At 38.1% G+C, this 24,225-nt stretch overlaps 4 protein-coding genes across 13 annotated transcripts in view; 3 read left to right on the top strand and 1 right to left on the bottom strand.

Annotated features, from left to right (window-relative positions):
- htr2aa (5-hydroxytryptamine (serotonin) receptor 2A, genome duplicate a) overlaps window positions 1–24,225 on the bottom strand; it is a 122,573-nt gene that overhangs the window by 82,993 nt on the left and 15,355 nt on the right. The window lies entirely within an intron of this gene.
- Window positions 365–7,173, top strand: LOC108166071 (dehydrogenase/reductase SDR family member 13-like). The gene is made up of 5 exons (XM_081599488.1): window positions 365–3,499; window positions 3,579–3,697; window positions 3,892–4,015; window positions 4,567–4,893; window positions 5,703–7,173. Exons 1-5 carry the CDS (start codon window positions 3,376–3,378, stop codon window positions 5,957–5,959), a joined length of 951 nt encoding a protein of 316 aa, XP_081455614.1. The 5' UTR covers window positions 365–3,375; the 3' UTR covers window positions 5,960–7,173.
- LOC103481467 (dehydrogenase/reductase SDR family member 13-like) lies at window positions 8,066–12,519 on the top strand. The gene is made up of 5 exons (XM_081599483.1): window positions 8,066–8,385; window positions 8,452–8,570; window positions 9,626–9,749; window positions 10,270–10,596; window positions 11,976–12,519. Exons 1-5 carry the CDS (start codon window positions 8,262–8,264, stop codon window positions 12,230–12,232), a joined length of 951 nt encoding a protein of 316 aa, XP_081455609.1. The 5' UTR covers window positions 8,066–8,261; the 3' UTR covers window positions 12,233–12,519.
- LOC145547560 (dehydrogenase/reductase SDR family member 13-like) lies at window positions 16,056–21,488 on the top strand. Its single transcript, XM_081599480.1, has 5 exons — window positions 16,056–16,348; window positions 16,415–16,533; window positions 17,646–17,769; window positions 18,636–18,962; window positions 20,777–21,488. The coding sequence occupies exons 1-5, from the start codon at window positions 16,225–16,227 to the stop codon at window positions 21,031–21,033; spliced, it is 951 nt and encodes a 316-aa protein (XP_081455606.1). The 5' UTR covers window positions 16,056–16,224; the 3' UTR covers window positions 21,034–21,488.

Raw genomic sequence — 24,225 nt, 5'->3', positions numbered from 1 at the left:
CGTCGTATCAAAATAGTGGTTACAAGGCAATTCATTCCACAGACGGAGGAGGAAGTGATGCAAGCCTCTGGAAAACCTAAAATATCATCATGTAGAATATTTCTCAGGAAAATTGCTCGTATATGTACTTCTGTCACAATATGTACACTCATCATAAGAATTAGTGATATGTAGTTTTCTGCTTTTAAAGATGCATTTTAATCTTTCTTTTTCGACAACGTAAAGATACATCCAACAACTTTACGAGTTACTTTTTTAAAACAAAAACTGTTTACAGAAGTTTAATATCTTTGTGATTTAATATCTAATCCAAAACAAGGTTAATATCACACAGACCTCAAACATATACATACATACATAAGCTTTCACTAGTACTGATGAAAGTTGGAAATATCTCACTTTTAAAATGCAGACATAAATGTACTGAATTTCAAATTTATCTGATAACTCTGCACCAGTACAGCACATTTAAATACACCAGTAGCTCCACAAGTTTGGTCAAACATGTAAAAACAACTTTAATCTGTTCAGTCTGTGCAATTAGGAGTAAAACAGCCAATAGAAAATAAATTGTAAAGAAACTGAAACAATAAGATCGACTACTTTGGTCAAACATGTAAAAATAAACTGCAGCAAACCTTCCAGATGGTTCAGAAAGTGCAATTAGGAATTCCAAATATGACGTAAAATAAATAATAAAGCATGACGTCGCTCAGAGCACAAAGCATAGAATTAGACTAAATAGATCTGTCCTTGTGGCACATTGTTACTGGTACCTGATCTAGAATCTTTTTCAATATCAGAACCGATACAGATATAATTATCGGATCGATGCGTCTCTAGGAAGGGTGTACGTAGTTTGTTTGTCACACAGTGTTTCCAGTTTGGCTCTTCTTTATGGGTTATAGATCCTGGTAAAGCACAGAACATATTTATTATGTCCAGATGTGCACATTCAGTCTCAAGACAGTGAACAAATGATAACGCAACTATTCCAGGTGTTGACCAAGAACAAGACTTGGAGCAAAACGTTGTAAAATGTTGGTCTGCATTGTACATTGTGGGAGATTCTGCTGTTGTGTTTGTGTTGATGCGTGTTCCCTTTGCTGTGACTCTGCTCCGGAGTTTATGAACCCGACCCGGACTGACTTCTTGAGTCATTAAATGCAGCCTGATTGGTTGTTACTGCAGCAGCTTTACTTTGGAGGGGGTGCTGAAAAAACAACACATCCAGTCGGCCGCCTCAGAAGTGGCCTCAGGGAGTAAGTCGGGTGCTGAAATGAGTCACTCTTGTTGCTTTCACACCATTTAATCAAACGCTCTGATTGCTGCACTGCTCTGACTTTTATGACTGTACTTTAAACTACTGCAGAGTCCTCTGTGCTGCTAGTGGTGCAGATGGAGATATTGCTAACCTGGTTAAAGCGAAGCAGCGACTACACTGGGGTTACAGTGATCTGTGGTAATTCTTTAGACGCTCCATGTATAGGTGAACGCATAAAGACAGAGTATTGAGGAAAACATGGTTGAAACATACCAACGCTTTCAGAGCCACTAAAGACAGTTACAAAGTAACTTCCAGACCTCTGAGGTCTTCTGGTTCTGGATCTGCTCTGCATCCCCAGAACCAGAACCAAAGACGGAGAAGCAGCATTCAGCTTCTATGCACCACAAATCTGGAACAAACTTCCAGAAAACTGTAAAACAGCTGGAACACTGAGCTCCTTTAAATCCAGATTAATAACCCAGCTGTTTGGAGTTGCTTTTGAACCATAATAAATGAACCAACATATTTGATGTGTAATAATGATTTTGATGATGGCACTCATCAAAATGTAACATTTGTTAGTGGTTTTCTCAGTTGGTGTCCTTTATGACTTCGTATTGTTGTCTTTTTATGATGTAAAGCACTTTAAACTGCTTTGTTGCTGAAACGTCCAATACAAATAAACTTGACTGACTTGATAAAGCAAGACTTCAGTGGGGAACAGATACAGAATCTATATGGGGGGTTTTTTTGGTCGTTTGTAATGGAAAATTTTATAATGTGCTCCTCACCCCTTGTGTGCTTTAGATTGTGCCTGATGAGACCATGTGTCTGCATGATCTCATCATCAGTCCTATAGACCTCTACAGTGCCATATAACAGCAGGAGAGCTCCTTGATCCTGGAGACTATCTAAGTGTTACTTCCCCAACCCAGAACTTATCTGCCCTCTTAAGCATGAAAGAACAACCCCCGATCCTTAACAATAGACAAATGGCCAGACCATCTGTGTTGGGCTCCACAGAATCTCTGATACATAACAATCAGGGATTCACACCTATTGTCCAATCAAATCTCTCTTCTCTGACCAGAACCTATAAAAGGAAGCCAGATTCACTGTTGGTCAGAGCAGACTTGACAGACTCCTTGACTCTGTATCTCTGTTCTCACCTTGCAAGGCTTTAATAAATTTCTTATTTCTTCTTATTTTCCACGACACGTTACGCAGAGCTAGTCACCGTAGATGAGTGTAGGAACGTAGACCAACAGAATCAGGACAAATTGGTAAGGTGTCTGTACTGCTCAAGAAGTACTGCAGGTTGTTTGAAAATCATATTACTGAAAAAAAAGAAGCTCTAGTAATTCCTTTTTTGATAAAAAAAAAGAAGAAAAAAAGGGCTGCTGGTACCTTTACTACAGCATTTAACTGGTTCTATGAAGGCAATTCAGTCTGAGCTCGGGGTAATTTTTTATGGGTTTATCCACTAATGAAGAGTGGCGCGTCTCCAAAATGTCATTAATTATAGATAATAGTATTTAATGTTAAATTAAATTTCTCACATGCAAATTTTATTTTAAATTTCATTTGTGGAAATGGAATTTCAACAACTACCACTCAGTTTATGTTTTCTGTCTGTCAAAGCTTTTACCTTTGACAGACAGAAACATTATCTAACCTATGACTGTAGTGGTTAAGTATTGCAAATTGTGTACATAGGTCACACGTGTGTTTGTGTGTGTGTGTGTGTGTGTGTGTGTGTGTGTGTGTGTGTGTGTGTGCGTGCGTGCGTGTGTGTGTGTGCGTACTAACATTTGTAAAGATAAAGGCAAAATTCCTCAGATTAAAACGAGCTGCACCCTAAAAAACATTTATTACCAGCTCATTTGTCCTCCGATTTTTTGTCCGCAGAATTCAAACAGGCTGTACTGTCTCTAAGGATTTTCCTGCTCTACTGTTATCTCAGATAAAAAATTTTAAAAAAAGCACACAGTCAAGTCCATACACAAAAGGGGCGTGTTTGTTTGAATAAGGTTTGTATAAAGACTGAAAGTGCTCCAACTTCCTTCTCAGGCAATCTGGTCTCCTGTGAGGCTCAAAGGCCAGAAATAATGTACACCATAGTTCTGCTGGTGGGCTTTTTCATAGCTGCTTACATCTTCCATGAGACGACGGTGAAGGGGAAGAGCTGCACCAGCAAAGCAAAGTTGCATGGCAAAACTGTGATAGTGACTGGTGGGTAAAGATTTAGTATAGGTGGTGTTTCTATTTCGTTTCTTTTTTTCAATGTCTTTTCATTATTTTCCACCTGCAGGCAGCAACACTGGCATAGGGAAGACCATGGCCATAGAACTGGCTAAAAGAGGAGCCAGAGTGATCCTGGCCTGTCGCAGCAAGCAGAGAGGAGAAGCTGCTCTGCAGGACGTCAAGAGGGTGAGAGTCTGCTGGTCATGTCTTTGTTTCTCACCGAAATAAAGATTGTATGACACTGGCACTACTGAGGATTGTGTTCTGTCTCATATTATAATGAATAAGATTGTATGCTTTATTTATTTGGTAATCTACATTTCACAGACATAGACCTATAGTTTAACAGTTGACTGATCAGTCTTCAATGTCTGTTTCAGGAGAGTGGCAGTAATCAGGTGGTGTTCATGCAGCTGGATCTGGCCAGTTTTAAGTCGGTCCGCAGCTTTGCAGAGAACTTCCTGAAGACGGAACCCAGACTCGACATCCTGATCAACAATGCAGGTAGGAGTTCTTGCCTCGATGAGATACTGGATATGCGACTCGTCGACAGAAACCCCCATGAAGACAAAGTATATTTAAAAAGTCCTTTCGTCCTACGGAGCCTAAAGGCTTCGACATAACTTAATGTGAATCAGAACAATTGGCATGGTTTCGGTACACACCTTTCATACAACGGCACAGTCCACCTTGGGGGTAACCCTCATGGTTCAGTGTACATCAGCCTCCTATCTGGGAGACATCCCCAGTGCCTCCCCACATCCGCTGGTTTGGTTTTACGAAATGCTCACAGAGCTAGCACCACATTTTTCTGCAGACAACCTCTTCAATTACGACGTTACAGTTCCTATAGAGAAATTATTAACCATTCACCAGTCTCATCATTCTAGAAGTTATTTAGTGAGGAATCATACAATGTTGCAATGTACGTAATTTTTCACCATGTCTGACGTTCCTCCAAAGTATTTATGTCTCCTACGGATACAAAAACTGAATAGTTAAACACTGTCAACTTTCACCCATAGGTGACAAAAATAGTCTGTGTTTCGTTCTAGGTCTGTTCATATTTGGTCGAACCGAGGACGGGTTCGGGATGACGTTCGGCGTCAACCATCTCGGTCATTTCCTGCTGACTAACCTGTTGCTGGACCGACTGAAGGAGTGCGGACCGAGCAGAGTGGTGAATGTGTCCTCTGGAGCGCACAACTGGGGAACAGTAGATTTTGACTGCCTGAACACCCACAAAGATCTAAGGATTGGGACGTCGTTTGTGGCTGGCCAAAGAATTTATGCAGACAGTAAGCTGTGCAATGTTCTCTTCACCTACGAGCTGGCCAAGAGACTGAAGGGAACCAAGGTCACTTGCTACTCCCTCCATCCAGGTAAGCTACATGGTGGTCATTTCTTGCTTAATCCACCGACAAGCACAAGCATTTGACAAAGACTAATGAAAATGTAAGAACAAAAAAGTGAGTGGCAAGGTAGATCACTCAAAAGTTCAATGAATGTAAAGACTTTTATCGATCACTTTGATCCCGTTGCCCTTCAGGTCTTGAGGTTAACCTGACACAAACAACTTTGGAAATGGAAAACATACATGTCATGTTTGTTCAAACCTAATCCAGCTGTCCCTAACAGGAATCGTAATGTTTGTATTTCTCCTGTCGCCTTGTAGATATGGATTCTATTGTTTTTGCAGTTTTCTTTGTTTATTGTATGGTCTGACCCCAAGTTCAGCCGTTTCTCCTTGGGAACATTGTCTATTCCCTTCATTATTTTTTCATTTGCGAGCAGTTCTCTGAAAAATAAAGGGTTCCAAATCACAGAAGCTACTCTGCAATGTTGCAGACATAAAAAATGCAGTCATCTCATAGACCCCATATTAACAAATGTTCCAAATACGTATTTCTTTTTTTTTAGATTCATTAGATTACCTCAAGTTTAAGTAGAAATAAAATGGCAACCAAAACAATATTGTTGACATTTTTTGGGAAACATAAAATAAGTGGCTTTCATTGTAATCATTTTGCAGAGGTCAGTGGCCCCAGGATGATATTCAGACAAAGAAGAGTCTAGTGCTAGTGCTAGTCTTTTCTACTAGCACCTTGACTTGACTACGCATGGCTAAAACCGTTTTCCACCAGCTTATTTAATTTTGTGCTGCAAGCTAAAGTTTTGGATCTTCTTGCAGGAGTCATCAAGACTGACATCATCAGGAACACGAGCCCGATTTTTCAACTAATTGCATTGAACGTTTTAAGATTTTTCATGAAGACCCCTCTCCAGGGAAGCCAGACCACACTGCACTGTGCCCTGCATGAGGGCATCGAACACCTCAGCGGGCGCCACTTCTCCAACTGCACCGCCAGAGAAGTACTGGCCAAGGCCAAGGATCCGGTGACGGCGAAGAAGCTGTGGGAGATCAGCGAGACATTCTGTGACCTCTGAAGAGTGTTTTACTAAAGTAGTTTGTTTTAAATAAGAGCCACTCATGGTGTTAACTTCAATCTGTTTGCAAAAATAGAGACTTAGACCGAAGTTGACACTTTCATGTGACTCTTCTTTAACTTTTCAGATATTGTAAAAAGAGGAAGGGAATTGACTTGATTTAGATATTACATAACTTATGATCCGCATGTGGAATTTTTATTGGAGTGTAAATAAATGACATTTCTGACATCATAATGCAGCGACTCTATAGTCTTTAGGGAGCTAAAGGTACCATCCAATGATATTTGACTGGCTTATTAGAAGCCTTCGTGCTAAAGACATATATTTTCAGCTCATTATTTACCCTAATAAAAAGGAAAGATCTTTTACCAATGGGCATGTTTCTGAAGATTAGTTCATTTGGAAGCTTGAAAAGCTAATGGCACAAAGCTTTGGGTCTACATTTTTCCATTTATGTTTTTTTTTATGCCTGATGAATAACGTACCTGTGTTAATGAGGGGCCGTCACAAAGGTTATGAAGGTGCAGGTTTAGTGGTGAAATGTACGTTACAGTTATTTCATTATTTAAGTATATCAAGCTAAATTTTATGTAAATTCAAGAGCTATTGTTGTAAATGTAAATTATATAGACTTCCAGTTCTGGGGAAATTTTTGAAAATTTTCAAAGGTTTTACCTGTTAACCCAATAAATTTAGAGCCATGAAGGTGATTTTGTCTTTTGTTTCTAACAAGAGAAGATGGTCTAAATATAACCTATAGTTACTGTATAATGGTGATATTTCTCCAAAATGGCCACATTATTACAGAGTTTGGGTTATGGTTGCATATCTTTCTTCAACTGAATCTTTAGGAGACTCCATAAACAAAGTACACAAGTCAACTGAAACCGTTCTACGAACTATGAATCAGCTTTGTCTGGGGACATTAGGAACATTACAGTAGCTTTCTATCGGACCCTGAGTGTTCATACTACTTTAAATTGTTCGTGTTTTATCATGTCACAGCCACAAACATTAGCATGTTTTAATTGGGTCTATCACCTGAACCAAAATCAGATCATCTGTAACTGGAAAGTAGAAGAAAAGTAACAGATTGTTTTTCAAATTTATTCAACTTAAATTTTCTATTTATTCCATTTTCACAATTAAGCCATTTTTTTTGTCTGATAAGCACAATGAAAACTACAAAACAAAAATATGTCATACTTAGAAACCTTTTTCTTTGGAAAGACATGAACTGACTCCACATCCCCATTTCCCTGTAAAATATTTTAGGGTGTTCTTTACTAAGTAGCTCCAATTCAATCAAATGTTCATGGTTCGCACATGTGAACTAACCTTTAAGCTACTTTTTGGAGACAACACTACCATGGTGAAGTCAGTCAAACACCACCAGCTCTTTAAGGTGAGGTGAACAGGTTTGTCTTTTCTTTAAAGGATATTAGATAACTCTGTTAGATAACTCTAAATATGGACTTCTGTGAAATCAGCTCCATCTCTCACACTAGACTGATGTCCATACAGCCAAATGTAATAACGTTTTGTTATTTTTTTATTTTTTTATTTTTTTGACACATTACAAACAGAAGCATTGTTTCATATTCAATATGTTTTATTGAACTTTTATGTTATAGTATTTCTTTATAACTGGTATTTACAGTGAAATTTTGGCCTTACTGTACTGTATTTTTGTTCTTTTTTCTATTTGTATGTATAATTTTATATTCTGTCTCGGTGTGAGTTTTTGTTGTTATTGTCCTTCACTTTGCTGCTGTTGCACAGAAATTTTCCACTGCAGGACAAAAAAAGGACATTTCTGTTGCATCCTGTGTTTAATCAGGGATCAGGTTAGATCTGGTTCCCCCTGCATTGACCAAAGAAAGGTGCTGGAGCTCTGCTTGTGCCGTCAGGACTGGCTGGGCTTTGCTTGGCTTAGGTCCTTGAAACGGCTCATTTTTCATACACCATAAAACATTAACTTATTGCCTAAGCCCAGTTGGTGCTGTTTTTAGAAGCAGCAGAAACCCAAACGGAAGTACAAAAATGTGCACAATGTAAATCTAGCATAATCTGGCCCCTTTGACAATTGTTAATACTCACTTAAAATTGAACAAAGCTGAACTTTACCACACATGTCATTATGACTATCGGGCTTGTTTGATCTGTCAACACAGGCTGCATGGGCTGGCCTGTTACGAACTTCCACATTTCTGCTCTGCTGCAATCTGATTACATGTAAGCCAAAGTCCAGCCCATACAGGAAGTGGCCCCAACGGAGTGCAGCTCAAAGACAGCAACAATGTTCTACATTCTCCTGGTGCTGGGACTCGTCGTCCTGACTTATATTTTCCGTCAAGTTGTGGTAATAGGAAGGAGCTGCAAGAGCAACGCAAAGCTGCATGGAAAAACTGTGATAGTTACAGGTGGGTAAAGTTTCTGCTTTGTACTGATGATGTGCTTTTTAGTTTTTGACAGCTTTCCACCTGCAGGCAGCAACACTGGCATAGGGAAGACCACGGCCATAGAACTGGCTAAAAGAGGAGCCAGAGTGATCCTGGCCTGTCGCAGCAAGCAGAGAGGAGAAGCTGCTCTGCAGGACGTCAAGAGGGTGAGAGTCTGCTGGTCATTCTTTGTTTCTCAGTGAAACTAGGAAGAAAAGCAGCACGAAGCTGAACAATGAGGCAGCATTAGACTGAAAATAGAGGGAGAGTTTAAATGACTTTAGTAAAGTTTGTCAAGTGACAGAATTAGCACACCCTATGACAGCTTGCATGTTTTCCAAAATATTTTTTACACAGATATTTTAACAATACCAAAAGATTCTAATCAGAAAACAGCAAAACATACAATTCCTCTGGGGGAGAACAAAAATATTGTCTTGAAAATAATCTGATTTATTGTCTATGGTCTAATTTATATAATTAGATCATAGACCATAAAATTCAATGCACTCTAATTAATGATCTTAATGTGTGCAGCTTAGTGATACAAATTGCACATAAAACTAATCAGCTTCCTCAGGGAGACCATTGCAAACAGAAATGTTTTCAAGAGCTATATTTGTGCCACTATGAATCCTGTTCCAGGGAGTCACAGCCATTCAAAACACAAGTGATAGTTTATCATAATTTTTTATCATTATCACATTAGTATCACAAAATATGTCCACCTATATAGGAGACCAAAATATTATTCCCACTTAAAATCAGTGAACTCGGATTCAGGCATATCAAATCGTTTGACATGGTCAGATAATTACTTGTTTTGAAATTTAAATTATGCAGTTGTTGTTTTAGTATGTAGTGATAGCAGAGATACTGGAAGTCGCCAAAGAAAAAGAGCTTATGGGAGATTATTACAATCACTTGTGAACAAACAGGTCCATGGGATGCCAGGGCTCCAGAATAGGGTTTTATTGAAACTGTGTAAACTTCCATAAAATAAGGAAATTAGTATTTAGGACGCAAAGAACAAATTAAATATGGTTACTTTGACCTATTTCAATTTCAACTGGAGGTCATTTTGACGGCAGGGAATTTTGCTCTAATGCGATTTTTCCAAGAGCTGCAAAAGTAGTCTCATATTATAGTGAGTCAGATTGTATGTTTATTTCTTTGCCTATAGTTCAATAGCAGACCCATCAGTGTTCAATGTCTGTTTCAGGAGAGTGGCAGTAATCAGGTGGTGTTCATGCAGCTGGATCTGGCAAGTCTTAAGTCGGTCCGCAGCTTTGCAGAGAACTTCCTGAAGACAGAACCCAGACTGGACATCCTGATCAACAATGCAGGTCGGAGTTCTCATCTTAGCATCTTACATTTTCATGAAAAAGTTTGAATAAAATCAACATTTTATCACACTGGGTCACAAGTTACACATGTAAATCTATGTTTTTTTAAATGATATACTGTGCACAAGACCCAGTAACTGCAAAATGAGGTTTTGGGAGATCTTGGTATACACCAGACTACACACTAAATGCAGTATTTACTCAATTATCAATCAAGCCAATGATTCTAATGTGGATGTAGCCAAGAGACCTGTGGTAACTTTGGAAGACCTGCAAGTATCCACAGCTCAGATAGGAGAATCTATTGATGGGTGAAGACCCAACTTTGTGCCAAATATTCTACAAATCTGACTTTAGCTCCTTAACAGAATATTCAAGTGCTTAAAGCTGTTAAGTTACACATGAAGTGAATCTTAGTAGCCAGATAGTTTCAGTAGGGATATTCAGTAAGTCATCTCTTGTTGTGGTTAAGAACGAGCAACTCAGAAAGTGACTCTTGGATCTCCATGGTTTGTCCCAGGTGTCCTCCTGATAGGTCGAACAAAGGATGGATTTGGTTTGATGTTTGGCGTCAACCATCTTGGTCACTTCCTGTTAACCAACTTGTTACTGGACCGGCTGAAGGAGTGCGGACCAAGCAGGGTGGTGAATGTGTCATCTGCAGCGCACAACTGGGGAACAGTCGATTTTGACTATCTGAACACGCACAGAGATCTGAGAGTAGGAACAACCTGGTTAGACACCTTCAGAATTTACGGCGACAGTAAGCTGTGCAACATTCTCTTCACCCACGAGCTGGCCAAGAGACTGAAGGGAACCAAGGTCACTTGCTACTCCCTCCATCCAGGTAAGAACCAATGCAAGTGTTGGTAAGCCGACTGACTTTACCATAAACAGTCAAACTTTAAATTCCGTGCAACTTTGTTAAAAAGCAACTTTTTTGCAACTTCAAAAATTAGACCATAATAAGGCCTATAAAAGCCTTTTCCACAACCAAGGAGGCCTTTATCTTTCAGTCAGTTTCACTAACCTGATAAACTTCCATTGTCCTATTAGGACCTTCTGGATATTGGGACAATTAAAGTAAACAATACCTAAAGCCATTGTTTGCCCATAAACTGGAAAAGCCCAAAAACATCTAATTGTACGATTAGGAGAAAGACACAAAGCACTTTATTCTAGAGTCAGATTCACTCACAAGTATTCAGACATTTATATACTGGCACGCAGGTTAGTAGGTAACTTAAGGGTCAAGAGGCTTGCCTAGGAGAACATTGATATATGAGAGCAGAGAGATGGAATTGAACCTACAGCTTTCCGGTTGCAAGACAACTACTCTCCCCACCGAGCCACAGTTAAGATTAAAACTGAAAAAGCTTCAGAAATTTCTGCTTAGCTTCTGGGAACATTTTCCTTTCTAATTACGATTTGCATGGATAATGGAACCAGGAGGGATCTGAAGCCTGTGACTACTTGTGCCGGTCCCAAGTCTGGAAAAATGCAGAGGGTTGTGTCAGTGTAGACTAAGAACAAGGTTCAAGTTGTTCCACCATGGTGTAGATGGAGAGAGAAACTGAGTAGGAGTTATCCTGAAAGTGGAGTTTGAAAGTAAAACGTATCAGACTGAGGAGGCTGACAAGACAGAAGCCTAAATTTAAAGATATGTTGATCAATGTTGTTAGTGGTTAATCGTTACAAATAGAATATGAGCATTCCAAAAGTTGAGAGTGGTGATTGGTGCAGACTAAAGAACTTGTTGATTAAGGGAACAGGGGTCATGAGGAAGCAATGGGTAACCAGGATAGGAGCAAAGAGGGACAGAAGGTGGCAGACTTTGTGAAAAGGATGGAAATGACCATAAAGGTACATGACTCCAAAGCACAAACGTTCTGGAAACTCACCCCAAGACTCATCATTTTGTCCAGTTTCAATCATGCCATGAATTGAGTGTTCCAGAATCTACATTCATACATTAGCATGTTTCACAAAACACTTCCTGAAACTATTTCCTTGTTGCATGCTCCTGCAGACACCATGTCGCTTTCATTTAAACCACATATTATCCATTACATTTTAGAAAGTCACAGTTTCACACGTGCTGCGACAACTTGTGTTGGACAGAAAAAGCTGCATACAAGTTTTCCCATTACACCGTAAAATAAGTTAAACTGATTGTTTCCCTTGACTGCAAAACTAGGTAACCAAAAAGACTTTATGCTCTTGCAGGAAGCATCTTGACTGAACTGCAAAGGAACCAGAGCACAACTGTTCAATTGATACTAAAGAACATTGAAAGATTTCTCTTCAAGACCCCGCTCCAGGGAAGCCAAACCACTCTGCACTGCGCCCTGCAGGAAGGCATCGAACACCTCAGTGGGCGCTACTTCTCCAACTGCGCCGCAAAAAACATCTTCGCCAAGGCCAGGGACGATGCCGCCTCAAAGAAGCTGTGGGAGATCAGTGAGAGGTTCTGTGGCATCTAAAGTGTGTTTTATTGCTCTTTAACTAAAGTTACACATTTTACCTGAGATTTATTTTAAGCAAACAAAACCAGTGTTTTGTTTCCTCTAGAGAGGGGAGCTCTTGAATGACATAAATCTAAATCTCTCACATTTAGACGTCAAGATGGCATCGATTTTATTATCTGCACTTCTTTGTGCTGTTTAGTGTCTATTGTACGAAGAGATTGTAAAGACAACTTTGTATGAATCTTATCAGTTCCCTTGAAGCTACTTATCCTGGAAGAGTAAAAATAAAAGTTTTAAATCAATCTGTCTGCATATCTCATATTGACATTAATCAAAATTGTACAGTACAGGTTGATGATGAATGAGTAGCTGCATTGTCATTGACTATAATTGCACAATCTGCAATTACGAAAATAAATCTGTTTCATGGAAACTCGCCAATTTTGAAAACATTCAAGTTTTTCAATACAGTGATCCCTCGCTATAACGCTGTTCACCTTTCGCGGTCTCGCCGCTTTGCGGATTTTTTGTGTGCAGTTTTTTCACAGTGCATTGTGTTCTGCGTCCTGATTGGCTGAACAGTTTCCGCGCTTCTTCTCTACCTGTGTGCCAATAACGTTACGGTATTTAAATATACGTAATACAGATTGGTCATTCAAGAGATGAAAACTGAAACTTTGAAAGCCCGCTGGAAATAACGGTGGCCAGAGGCAGCGCAAAACCCGACCGGAGGCTCGCTTGACGAGATCCGTCGCTCTGCCGTAGATACAGCTGTGAATCTCGCGGGGCAGGTTGGAGGAGACGCTTTAATGACACGACTCCGGATCACATTAAGGCCCGATTGATGAACACGCACATCCGCTGACCTGAAAACATTTTTTGTTCTTTGGTTTCAATGTAGAACATTTGATTATGCTGTGTAATAATTGTAAAAAATAAAGGTAACTACTTCACGGATTTTGTTGGTCGCAGGTTATTTTTGGAACGCAACCCCTAAGAAAAACGAGGGATCACTGTACAATGTTCTTGCATAAGGATATGGTGGTTTTTCAACTGTGTAAGGTGATTGTTGTTGTACTGTGTAATTTCATATTGAAATTAGTGTATATTTTTAAAACTGCAATGGAAACACTTTTTCACATCATGAGTCATGTGATCAAGGAGGATGATAGCATGGCATGTTTATTTTTTTTATTTTGGACTTAGCACATGAACTTATTAACAGTTCCTGTATGGTCAACAGGAACAGAATTTATGTTGGACATTGGCCAATTTAAAACAAAAGTTTTACCTGTAGACATATTTCAATATAACTCACAAACGGACAAAACAAACTGACGTAAAGTAACACAGGGAACTGAAATACTGGTTTAGATAAATTGCATGGACACAATAAGGGAAGACAATATGGCTGCCACATAAACAATGCAATAAACGCCTCAAAACTCCCTCTGGTATGAAGCATTGAGGTCATCAGTAGTACTTAGTGAAGACAAAGAAGCCCAAACACCCCAATACCGCAAAGTCAGAGGTATTATTATAACATAAAACTGAATTTTAACCTCTCACTGCCGATATGTGTGCACTCCACATGTACAGAGTAAGCTGTAATGAAAAAATAAATGTTTTGTATAACAGTTCAAGTAGTGACAACAAAGTAAAACCAAATTGTGGTGAGGTGTGGATCTCACCATGTGTGGCTCGCCATCACCCTCAGAATGAAAATGTCACTGTTCAAAAAGTCATGCTCGTCTCTTCAATAAAAGTAAAAATATAAAGTTTTTTTGAGTCTCAAAAATAGATCAGGAGCCTTCTGCTTTATCTGCTCACCAAGGAACACTTGGTCTGTTTATTTCTTTCTGCTGCCTTTAGTCCGATTCCTCACCTACGAGCCTGTTTGCCATAGGAAGCAACCAGAGGTCAACCAGAGGTCAACCAGGGGTCCTTCATGGCAAACAGAATCCTGGATTCAGTGGGAGACTCTTAACCCTTCACCCATAAGGTGGAAGCCCACAGAGGGGGAAAATTTAAATTTTGATTTGTTGTTGTACTGTGTACTTTCATCATTTGTCATTTTGATTAAATTTAGTCAGCAAAACCTAACATAAGCCTAATACCAAAATTACTTAAAGTACAAAACACATTGGCCAAAACATATCTGAGATGACAATATATAAGGTGTGCTAATGGCACTGTGGTTATGAATATTAATACAAAAGTTGGTGCAGCCAAAGAAAAAATTCACAGCAGTTTGGTAGCCGTGGAGCATTCACACTAATAAAGAGAAAACAACAGAGCAAAGTTGAACCATTGTCCTCGTACCTGCCTAAATAAACACAGCTATTGTTATAAGCTCAGGTGCGCTAATTTATCTTCAAACATTACACAGCACAGTGGAGGAAAATGCATTGTGGGAAACTAGAAAAAACCTCCTTCAGTCATTGCTGCATTTGTCATTATCTTTGATATGAATGAGAGCATAGATGTGGTTTTGATTATATCTGGGTACGGGTTAAGAGTGCTGACAATGTAGACCCATAAATCTGATTCCTGACAACAAAAACTACTAAAAGTTATAAAAAATGCTCCATATTAGGCTAGCGAGCACGTGAACAGAGATTATCAATGCTAAAAAGCTGTAAATAATCTGGCATTGATCAGAAATTTGTTTGAAAATATCAAAGCAGTAGATGTGATCAGGTGCATGAAGTGGTCGTACCACGTTTCATATTTTGAAGATACACTGGGACATGGGAGTCTCATTTCAGCTGCTTTTCAACTCATGAACATGAATTAGCACTGTGTTCACAGTTCAGCTAATTAATTATTGTCATGAGCGTAGTTCAGCCATGAACATGAATTATTACCGTGTTAATGGTTCACCATTGAGTAGACCAACCTTTATGCTACTTTTTGAAGATTGCACAGCACTGGCAGCAACCAGCAACAGATTCTTTAAGCTGAGAAATACAAGCTTGTTTATTCTATTTTTCTCTCAAAAGTGAATTTGCAATAATATAAACAACTATGCATCAACCAACCACTCGTGTGGATGCATCTTTAAACACAAAACAGGAAGAGTTTATATAGAAAAAAAAAGTAATAATACAGCACTCTATTGAATCAATGCACTTCACTATAAGTTGATAAGAAATGTTTTCAGTTCAATAACAAATACAATAAAATTGGCAGTGAAATACCAAATAAAATAAAACTGATAAAAAACAATACAATTGGTTTCAGTTGCAGCAATTTCCCTAAAACCTCAGTGCAAATAAGTTAGTCGTTTTACAATGGTCCATTCAAAGTCCAAACCTTAGTCCAACTCAGAATTGCATTAAAAAAATAAAAATAAAAGTATTCATAATCTTTCTTCCACTTCACATTTATGGATTTGTGTTGGTCTGTCTCGGAGTTCAAATAAAAAATGCTGACATTTGAAATTCTTCTAAAGTAAAATGTGAAAAAATTCAAGAGGTGCGAAAACTTTTATCCCACATTCAGACATTGACTGTTGATCCTGAATGATTTAATGACATTTCACCAAAAATAAGCAGTAACTATTTTTATCTTCTTCAAATGTGAACTTTGAGTCACTGATGAGAATTTTTATTTAATGCTTTGGAGCAAAAACAAACAAAAAAAACCTACTTGAATATTATAACAATAATATAATAAAAATTGCTGTAATTTTACTGCCAACTTCTTCCAGTGTTGCCATTTTGTATACTCCCACACAGCTAGAGCAGAGTTCAACTATATTGTTCTGGCATGATTCAACAAAACACACCCGGCATTATGAATATCAGGCCTGTCGGATCTGTCAACAAGCAGCTATGTGGGCCGGCCCAACTCTTAAGAATTTCCGGTTTTGTTCTCTGCTGCAATCTGATTACATATAAATCAAAGTCCAGCCCATTCAGGAAGAGGCTGTTTGTTGGAATAAGAGCAAGTGAACCCTGCATCGGCTCCCACCGCTTCCTCAGTGCAGCTCAAAGACAGCAACAATGTTCTACATTCTCCTGGTGCTGGGACTCGTCGTCCTCGCTTATATTTTCCGTCAAGTTGTGGTAATAGGAAGGAGCTGCAAGAGCAACGCAAAGCTGCATGGAAAAACTGTGATAGTTACAGGTGGGTAAAGTTTCTGATTTGTACCGATGATGTGCTTTTTAGTTTTTGACAACTTTCCACCTGCAGGCAGCAACACTGGCATAGGGAAGACCACGGCCATAGAGCTGGCTAAAAGAGGAGCCAGAGTGATCCTGGCCTGTCGCAGCAAGCAGAGAGGAGAAGCTGCTCTGCAGGACGTCAAGCGGGTGAGAGTCTGCTGGTCATTCTTTGTTTCTCAGTGAAACTAGGAAGAAAAGCAGCATGAAGCTGAACAATGAGGTAGGATTAAACTGAAAATAGAGGGAGAGTTTAAATGACTTCAGTACTGGTCTGTACAACAGCGTATTAGGGCCAATGTAGATGTGAAAAAAACAGGAATAAATTTCTACAAAAAAGAAGTCTGAAACTTAGACCATGACATATTTAAAAAAAACAAAAAAAACAACTAAAAATGTTGAGTTTGAAAAGTGGGAAATTTGTTAGGAAAAAAAATCTAGCAGATGTTCTGAGATTAATTTCAAAGTTTTGATTTTTTTTTTTTTGCAGAAAGTTTCTATTATTTCCCCATATGGCCCCAAGACTTTGTTGTAGGTCTATGAAATGTTGTGTGAAAAAAAAAAAGTTTATTGTGTTTTCTGAAATATTTTGATAAGTGGATATTTTGACAGCAATTTAAACCAGCACTGAAAAATTCTAACAATCTGAAAAGACCTTTTAAAACATTCATTAAAAAGATTTTATAAAATACATTTCCTCTAGGAAGGAATACATAAGGACACCCAGATATTCTCATATAAAAAGGGCATATTGATTTATATAATGTGGTTATATCATGACTCATCATTTTAAAGGAGTTTTCCCCTCTTTAAAGCTTAGACATTTAACTTGGTGACTTTTTAAGTCAGCGTGAACACTTTAGTGAGATTTAAAGTTGAATTGGGTCTTTAGATTCAAAATAAGTTCAAATCAGTCATTTCCCTGAACAGAAAATAGAGGAGTCTATTCAAAACTATTCAATCCTACATGGGCTAATCAGCCCATATAAGCAAATTCACCCTGCGAGCGAACCACAGGATCGTAAAGGAAGACTTCAAAAACACTTAGATGTTGTCACACAGCCTAAGGCTCTTGCTGCTGTTTATGTGAAAATTCATTCCTGTACAAGCAGAAGGTTGCAACACAAGTTAAACTGCCAAGAGAGGAAACTTTCACTTTCTAACCAAAGCATGAAGGCCAAGCTAAACTCTCTCTCTGGTATGTAGGCAGAGAAGTAACAGTTGTTGCCAGATATTAGCTAACTTGTCAATGTCTGTTTCAGGAGAGTGGCAGTAATCAGGTGGTGTTCATGCAGCTGGATCTGGCAAGTCTTAAGTCGGTCCGCAGCTTTGCAGAGAACTTCCTGAAGACAGAACCCAGACTGGACATCCTGATCAACAATGCAGGTAGGAGTTCTGGCCTCAGCATGTTGCAATTTCAGCAAAACCATCAGTAAACCCTATACGTTATCTGCACTGTGTCACAAATTCAGTTTATATGTCAATATCCAGAGCTGGGTAGAGCACCAGAAATTTGTAGCAACATATTTTTACTCAAGTAAAGGTAAAACGTATTTGTTAAAAAGTTTAGTTACTGAGTAACTGATCAAATTATCAATCCTTGAATATTTAAAAATTGCATCATCAGAGGGAATGAACCAAAATATAAAGTTAGGTGGAATTTCTGTTTTTTTAAGAACCAAAATGACAATAATTTATATAAGTAACAAAAAAAGTAAGGCATCATCAGTTTCTTTGAATTTAAATCTTATGAAACTTTAACAGAAACTGCAGGTGAGTGTCTACCTAATTACTTTTTGGGGTATTTTGGTATTTCTAGGCGTATGGCAGACTAAAGAATAAATGCAGTAATTAGTAAATTATCAATGAAGTAAATAAATTCTTCTCATATGGAAGTATCCAAGAGACCTGCAACGATCCACAGAAATAATATTTTTATGGGACAAATTTTGTGTTATGCATTCAACAAATATGACTCTAATTGAAAAGAAATGAAACAGTGGAATTATTAAAAATTAATTAAAAACAGGCAATAAAAAGTATCATTTCAAATTTGCCACAAGCAACGTGGACATCACAGAAAACATAAAAGGAGTTGAACTTAAATCCAGAGCATAATTGAGATTTTTTTCATCTTTCATCAAAATTTTAAAACTGTGTATTCCCATCCCATCATTTTTCATAATTACACGTTACTTTGTTTGGTTCCATCAAAAAATGACAATATTAAATATCAACGTGGTTTGTCGTAGGTCTCTACTTGATGGGCCGAACAGAGGACGGGTTTGGGATGATGTTTGGCGTCAACCATCTCGGTCACTTCCTGTTAACCAACTTGTTACTGGAGCGGCTGAAGGAGTGCGGACCAAGCAGGGTGGTGAATGTGTCGTCTACGGCACACAACTGGGGAACAGTCGACTTTGACTGTCTGAACACGCACAAAGCTTTGCAGAAAGGGACGTCTACGTGGGACAGCTTCAGAATTTACGGCGACAGTAAGCTGTGCAACGTTCTCTTCACCCACGAGCTGGCCAAGAGACTGAAGGGAACCAAGGTCACTTGCTACTCCCTCCATCCAGGTAAGAACCAATGCAAGTGGTTTGTGTTTACCACAAACGGTAGATCTCAAAGGTTATGTTCACACTGCAGCCTGAAGTGACCCAAATATGGTATTTTGTGAAATTAGATTTGTTTGTCGTGGTCATTCATATTCCAAAATATATGTGATTTGTAAATGATCTTCAGTGTGAACTCTAAACGACCTGAAAGTGTCCCACATGCACAGTAAGGGGGCGCAATAACGTCACACACAGAGAACGTGCTCAACCGCCATAAGAAGGAAGAAGTAGTGCTCAGTGTTTGTAGAAGTAAACGTAGATGCTAATGGTTCAGCATAGCTTACGATTTTGAAGTTGTCACCAGCATGTTAACAACTTAATCCTCATTATCATACACCAGGGTTGTTGTTTTGTCCTCTTGGGCGTATCAGTATGCAGAATATGGACATTTGTTGAGTATCACCGACGTTCAGGTCGGATGAATGTGACCTAGCCGTACCACCATTTGAAAAGATCATGATTTTAATTGTATTTCTTATTTAACGGAAAAAATTTAATTGCAAAATTGTGTGTGTTTTTTTACATTAGCAGAATGTAAAAAAGCACATTTAAGAACATTTGTAAATAAAATCCAGTTAATGTTTGCCATTGGAAACCCCACCATTTGTGAAGTGATTCGAAGGACTGAAAGTATCTCACTGTACAAAAGTTATCAATGGAGAAAGATAGAAAACTTCACTGTAATTTAGAGATGCCTTGGAACAGAAAATAATAATTTGGGACGGTGTGGTAAGTTGGTGAAGTTGAAAAAAAAATCTCTGGGATTGTTAAGAGGACGAGATAGAAACTGGATAATGAGATTGCCAAGACATACAAATTGCATTCAACATCCAACAGCAGTCTGTTATTTTCACACGTTTAGACAAATACATTTATAGGATAGAATCGTTTTTTTCGTCATGGAAAACATGCAGGTCAGATTAAAATCTCCTCAAACTTTAGCTAAAAATGTTTTGCAGTCTAATGAAACTAAGTTGAACTCTCAGGATTTTGGAACTGGGGTTTCTGTCAAAGTGAATAAAGTGAATAATTCCAAATGTCAGTCGGTGTTGAACTCTGTCAGTCTAGAAAGCTGAAAAGGGAAGTCATTTGGCAGCATTGGAGCAAGTTGAAGAATAAAAAGAAAAGGGAAACTAAACTAAATCCAAAATAAAATCACACACGTCCAAAATTCATGTCCTGGCTTGTGGACATGTAGGATGTGGAATACATCTGTATTAAACTCATTCAGAAGAATAATAATAGTAGCATCAGCTTACCAATGTGCCTACTTCCCCAACTCGACTGTTTTATATTTGATAAGTGACATTCACAATGTAGTGGACCAACTCCCTAGAGTTTAGTACCAGTGGTACATGTAGATTTTTATTTTTAATGAAAGGAATGTTAAAAAAAAAAAACTGCTACGTCTCAGGTTTTTCAGTTTTTAAAATAAATACTTCATTTGTAATAAAATAGTTAAATATATATTTATACCATAACGTTGTGGCAACGAATTGGAAAAGTCATCGACTTGTTGCCACAGCTGTCGTTTTGACTATCCTTCTAAACAAAACATGTTCATTTTGCAGATTTTGTCTTGCCTCAAGTTAATCGTTTCTTACTTACTTGAATGATTTCCACTGCTGTCCAGTACTAAGAAACAAAAGTGCTTCAAATTACATGTTGTAGAACATGACTGTACAACTTTAAGCCATACAGGAATCAACAAAGAACAACCTCAGTTGTTTACTTTGAAAGACCAGGTAACCACAAAAGACTTTGTGTTCTCATAGGGGGCATCAAGACTGAGCTGATCAGGAACGCAGACTCGACCGTTCAGATGATTATATCGAACCTTGGAATGTTTTTCTTCAAGACCCCACTCCAGGGAAGCCAAACCACGCTGCACTGCGCCCTGCAGGAGGGCATTGAACACCTCAATGGGCGCTACTTCTCCAACTGCACCGCGAAAAACGTCTTCGCCAAGGCCAGAGACGATGCTGCCTCAAAGAAGCTGTGGGAGATCAGCGAGAGGTTCTGTGGCATCTAATGTGTATTTTAATCGTCCTTAACTAAAGTTGTTCAAATAAAATCCATTATTTCTTAAAGAGTATAAATATGCTGTTATTGACATGTGCTCCTTGCAAGATATCTTGTTTAACTCAGTTTAACTTACAATTCTTGAGGCCTTTCATACTGGCAAGTCGCAGAATTCACTCTTTTGTATAAGCAAAGGTGAAAGTATGAGTTTATTAAGACATGGATACATAAGAGAACATCAACAACCCATTTTCCACAATAGGGCAACTTTATATATATACAGCAATATAAGCAGCTAATGGGAGACAAGTATGGAATTAATATGTCACATCTTGCAACTAACGCATTATCTGCACATGTGTACACTGCTGAATGAGCCTTGTATTATTAAGAGGACGTATAGATATCAATAATTATTTTGGGACTACTGACTTTGGAAGAGTACAGATAAATGCTTTGGATCAACCTGTCTATATCTATAAGTTGATGATGAACGGAGGTCGAATTTGCAAACTACAAGAATTTCCTGTTTTCAAAACAGATATCAACTTTGACGTTAACCACAAAGTTCGACCGATTTAGAATTGTTATTGAACAACTTAAGAAATAAATTGAAGTTTTATTTAAAGTCCACAAATCAACAAGTCTATGTAAATATAATTAGCAAAGTGATCAGAAAACGAAAAAATCACAAGCTTTATCTTAAAGAAGTACATAGGGGATAATTTTCTTGTCTGGTGTTTATGTTGTGCTTTTATTGCTCGTCTATTGCTTTTATTGATGCTAAAAAGGTAAATAAAAAAACAAAAGCTTTATAAAAGTTGTACTGTAAAGAATTAAAGAATCTCAGTTCATTAAATAATTTAGCAATTCATGTTTGACCATCTGAGGATTTTAGATTTAGAGCCAGAGGTGATTAAATGCAATCCAGACATGTTGACATGTAATCTGTTGTATTACATGTCAATATGTGTAGAGAAAAACGTTGTCCATTTCCAGATTGCTCTTCGTGCCAAGTTTAGTCCAGCAGAATTTACTCATGGTAAACTCTTTCACTGTCATAGCCATAGGCACAGCTGCAGGCATAAAGGCGCAATCATTTAACAGTAAGAAACGTCTGCTAATCAGATGGTAGTGAGGATTAAAATGGGCCGTGTTGGTGAAAACAGACATGTTGACCAGTTTATTTCTTCTCTAACCTCATTGGAAATATATTGGAATTAAAAATGAATTCTTGAAAACCACAACTGTGGCTTGTCTCTAGAGAATTTCATATTCATTTGACTTTATTTTTTCAATGACATGTCATCACTGATTGGCAGATTGCTGCAATGCAATTCTTAGTACATTTCAATTGGTTTCGGCAACAGAAGCATTAGTTCAAATGTGAGGTAAGCCAATTTCTTAAAACTTTAAAAAGACTTTTTAGATGTTCTCTGATGTTTTCCGGTATTTTATGATCTTTAATAGTTTTATGATTAACTGTCAGCTTATAAACCTCATGGCAGAATATATTTTGCATATTTATTGCTGCATATCTCTGTCCTCTTCAGACGCTGTGACCATAACAGCAGCCACTGTAATTTCATGCTTCTATAAAATTATTATCTACCAAGTTTAAAGTAGAGTGTAAAATATGCAAATGTCAGAGGTCACCAAATCAACCATCGCCAAACTGATACAAATTTGAAGCAGGTTGTACATAAAATATTTTGCTCTATGGGTTTCAAAAATATCCTGGCTGAGATGCTGCCAGGTCTACCACTGTACCAGGTGTAGATCAAAACTAAACACTTTTCCTTCAAGTGGGGCTCCATTGTCACTACTCTACCTGCAATATACACTAAGTGTTATCAGAGTTTAGAAAAGCTTCAAAAGCCTCCAATTAAGGGCATTTCTGTCATATACAAGAACTCTACCTTAATAGCATTTCATGAAAAAGCAGAATAAAAGCAGACAACTGCTTTCAAAAACTTACCACTGAAATGACAGAAAATTATGTAGAAAGGCTTCATTTGAGTCTAAAGTCCAGGAGATTAATATGTTTAACAGTTACACATGCTAATGCTTAAGGCTCAATTTTCTAAACTTCTGCTTCCGTCTTAGATAAATGTATTTCTATAGCACAATTCAAAGTGCTCTACAGAAAAAGGTAGAGTTTAAAAACGGAGGTCAAAAACGTGAATAAATTAAACAAGATTAAACAAATGAAATACAAGGGGGAAAATAATTTATTATTTAAATTAGAAAAAATATTTAGATAAGATACATTCAGTTGTCATATACACAGTTAAAAAAATTAACCTGCTCATGTTTGGGACATTCCTGACTTTCTGGTTAAGTTAAAATTGTACCCAAGCAGACAGTTCATCTGACATGTGAAAAGCAGATCAAAATTCACAGCAAGGTAAAGGCTTTTCTCTTTGCCATCGTTCAAAGATCAAAAAACAAGTAGAAAATGTCTGAGGGAGTAAAAAGCTGCAACACTGATGCCCATGTTATGTCCCAGAAATGTGTCAGGGAAAAAGGCAGGGGGGAAAAACCACCCAAGGCCTGCTGGCAGGCCTGAAAAAACTTGAAGGACTAAGAGACGGACATGAATCACTGCCACTGCTCTGCCTCTGTAGATGAAGCCTGCAGTGTTGCACGCTTTAACTTTTCATTTCTGTGACAAGTCTTGTCCGTTTCCATTTGGACCAGTGCCACACAGCTACTTCAGCGGTCATCAGGCAAGAGGCTGAGTTCTAGGGTACGTGCTTGACGGTTCGCAACCCATTATGGCGCAACACAATTTGACATTTCGAAAATAAATTTACTTAATTGAAACATTCCAATTTCGAAAAAAAGAAAACATCCTGTTTTCCAATAAAAAGTTTTTGCGCTAGAATGAGGTATGTTTTTTTTAAACCATATCAAAATTGGTTTATTTCACAAAACTGCAATGGAAACAATTTGCTCTCCTCACACAAGTCACATGATCAACAACTGGATGTTGCTACTGCAGCAAACCACGAGGAAGACGACGACAGGAAGTAGTTGGAGGATCTTGGTGTGGCGTGTTTTTATTGACTAATTGCATTAACAAACTTATTCACGTGACTTTAACTGTGTTTCTTAGTTAACAGAAACAACGCAATTGCAAAATTGTGTTTTTCCAACATTAGTGGAATATCAACAAAGTTTTGTACACATTTGCAATGGA

Source organism: Poecilia reticulata, chromosome 2 (assembly GCF_904066995.2).
Source record: "Poecilia reticulata chromosome 2, P_reticulata-male-v2, whole genome shotgun sequence".
Taxonomy (NCBI): Eukaryota; Metazoa; Chordata; class Actinopteri; order Cyprinodontiformes; family Poeciliidae; genus Poecilia; species Poecilia reticulata.
The sequence above is the reverse complement of the archived record's forward strand: the minus strand, read 5'-3'. Positions and strand labels throughout refer to the sequence as shown.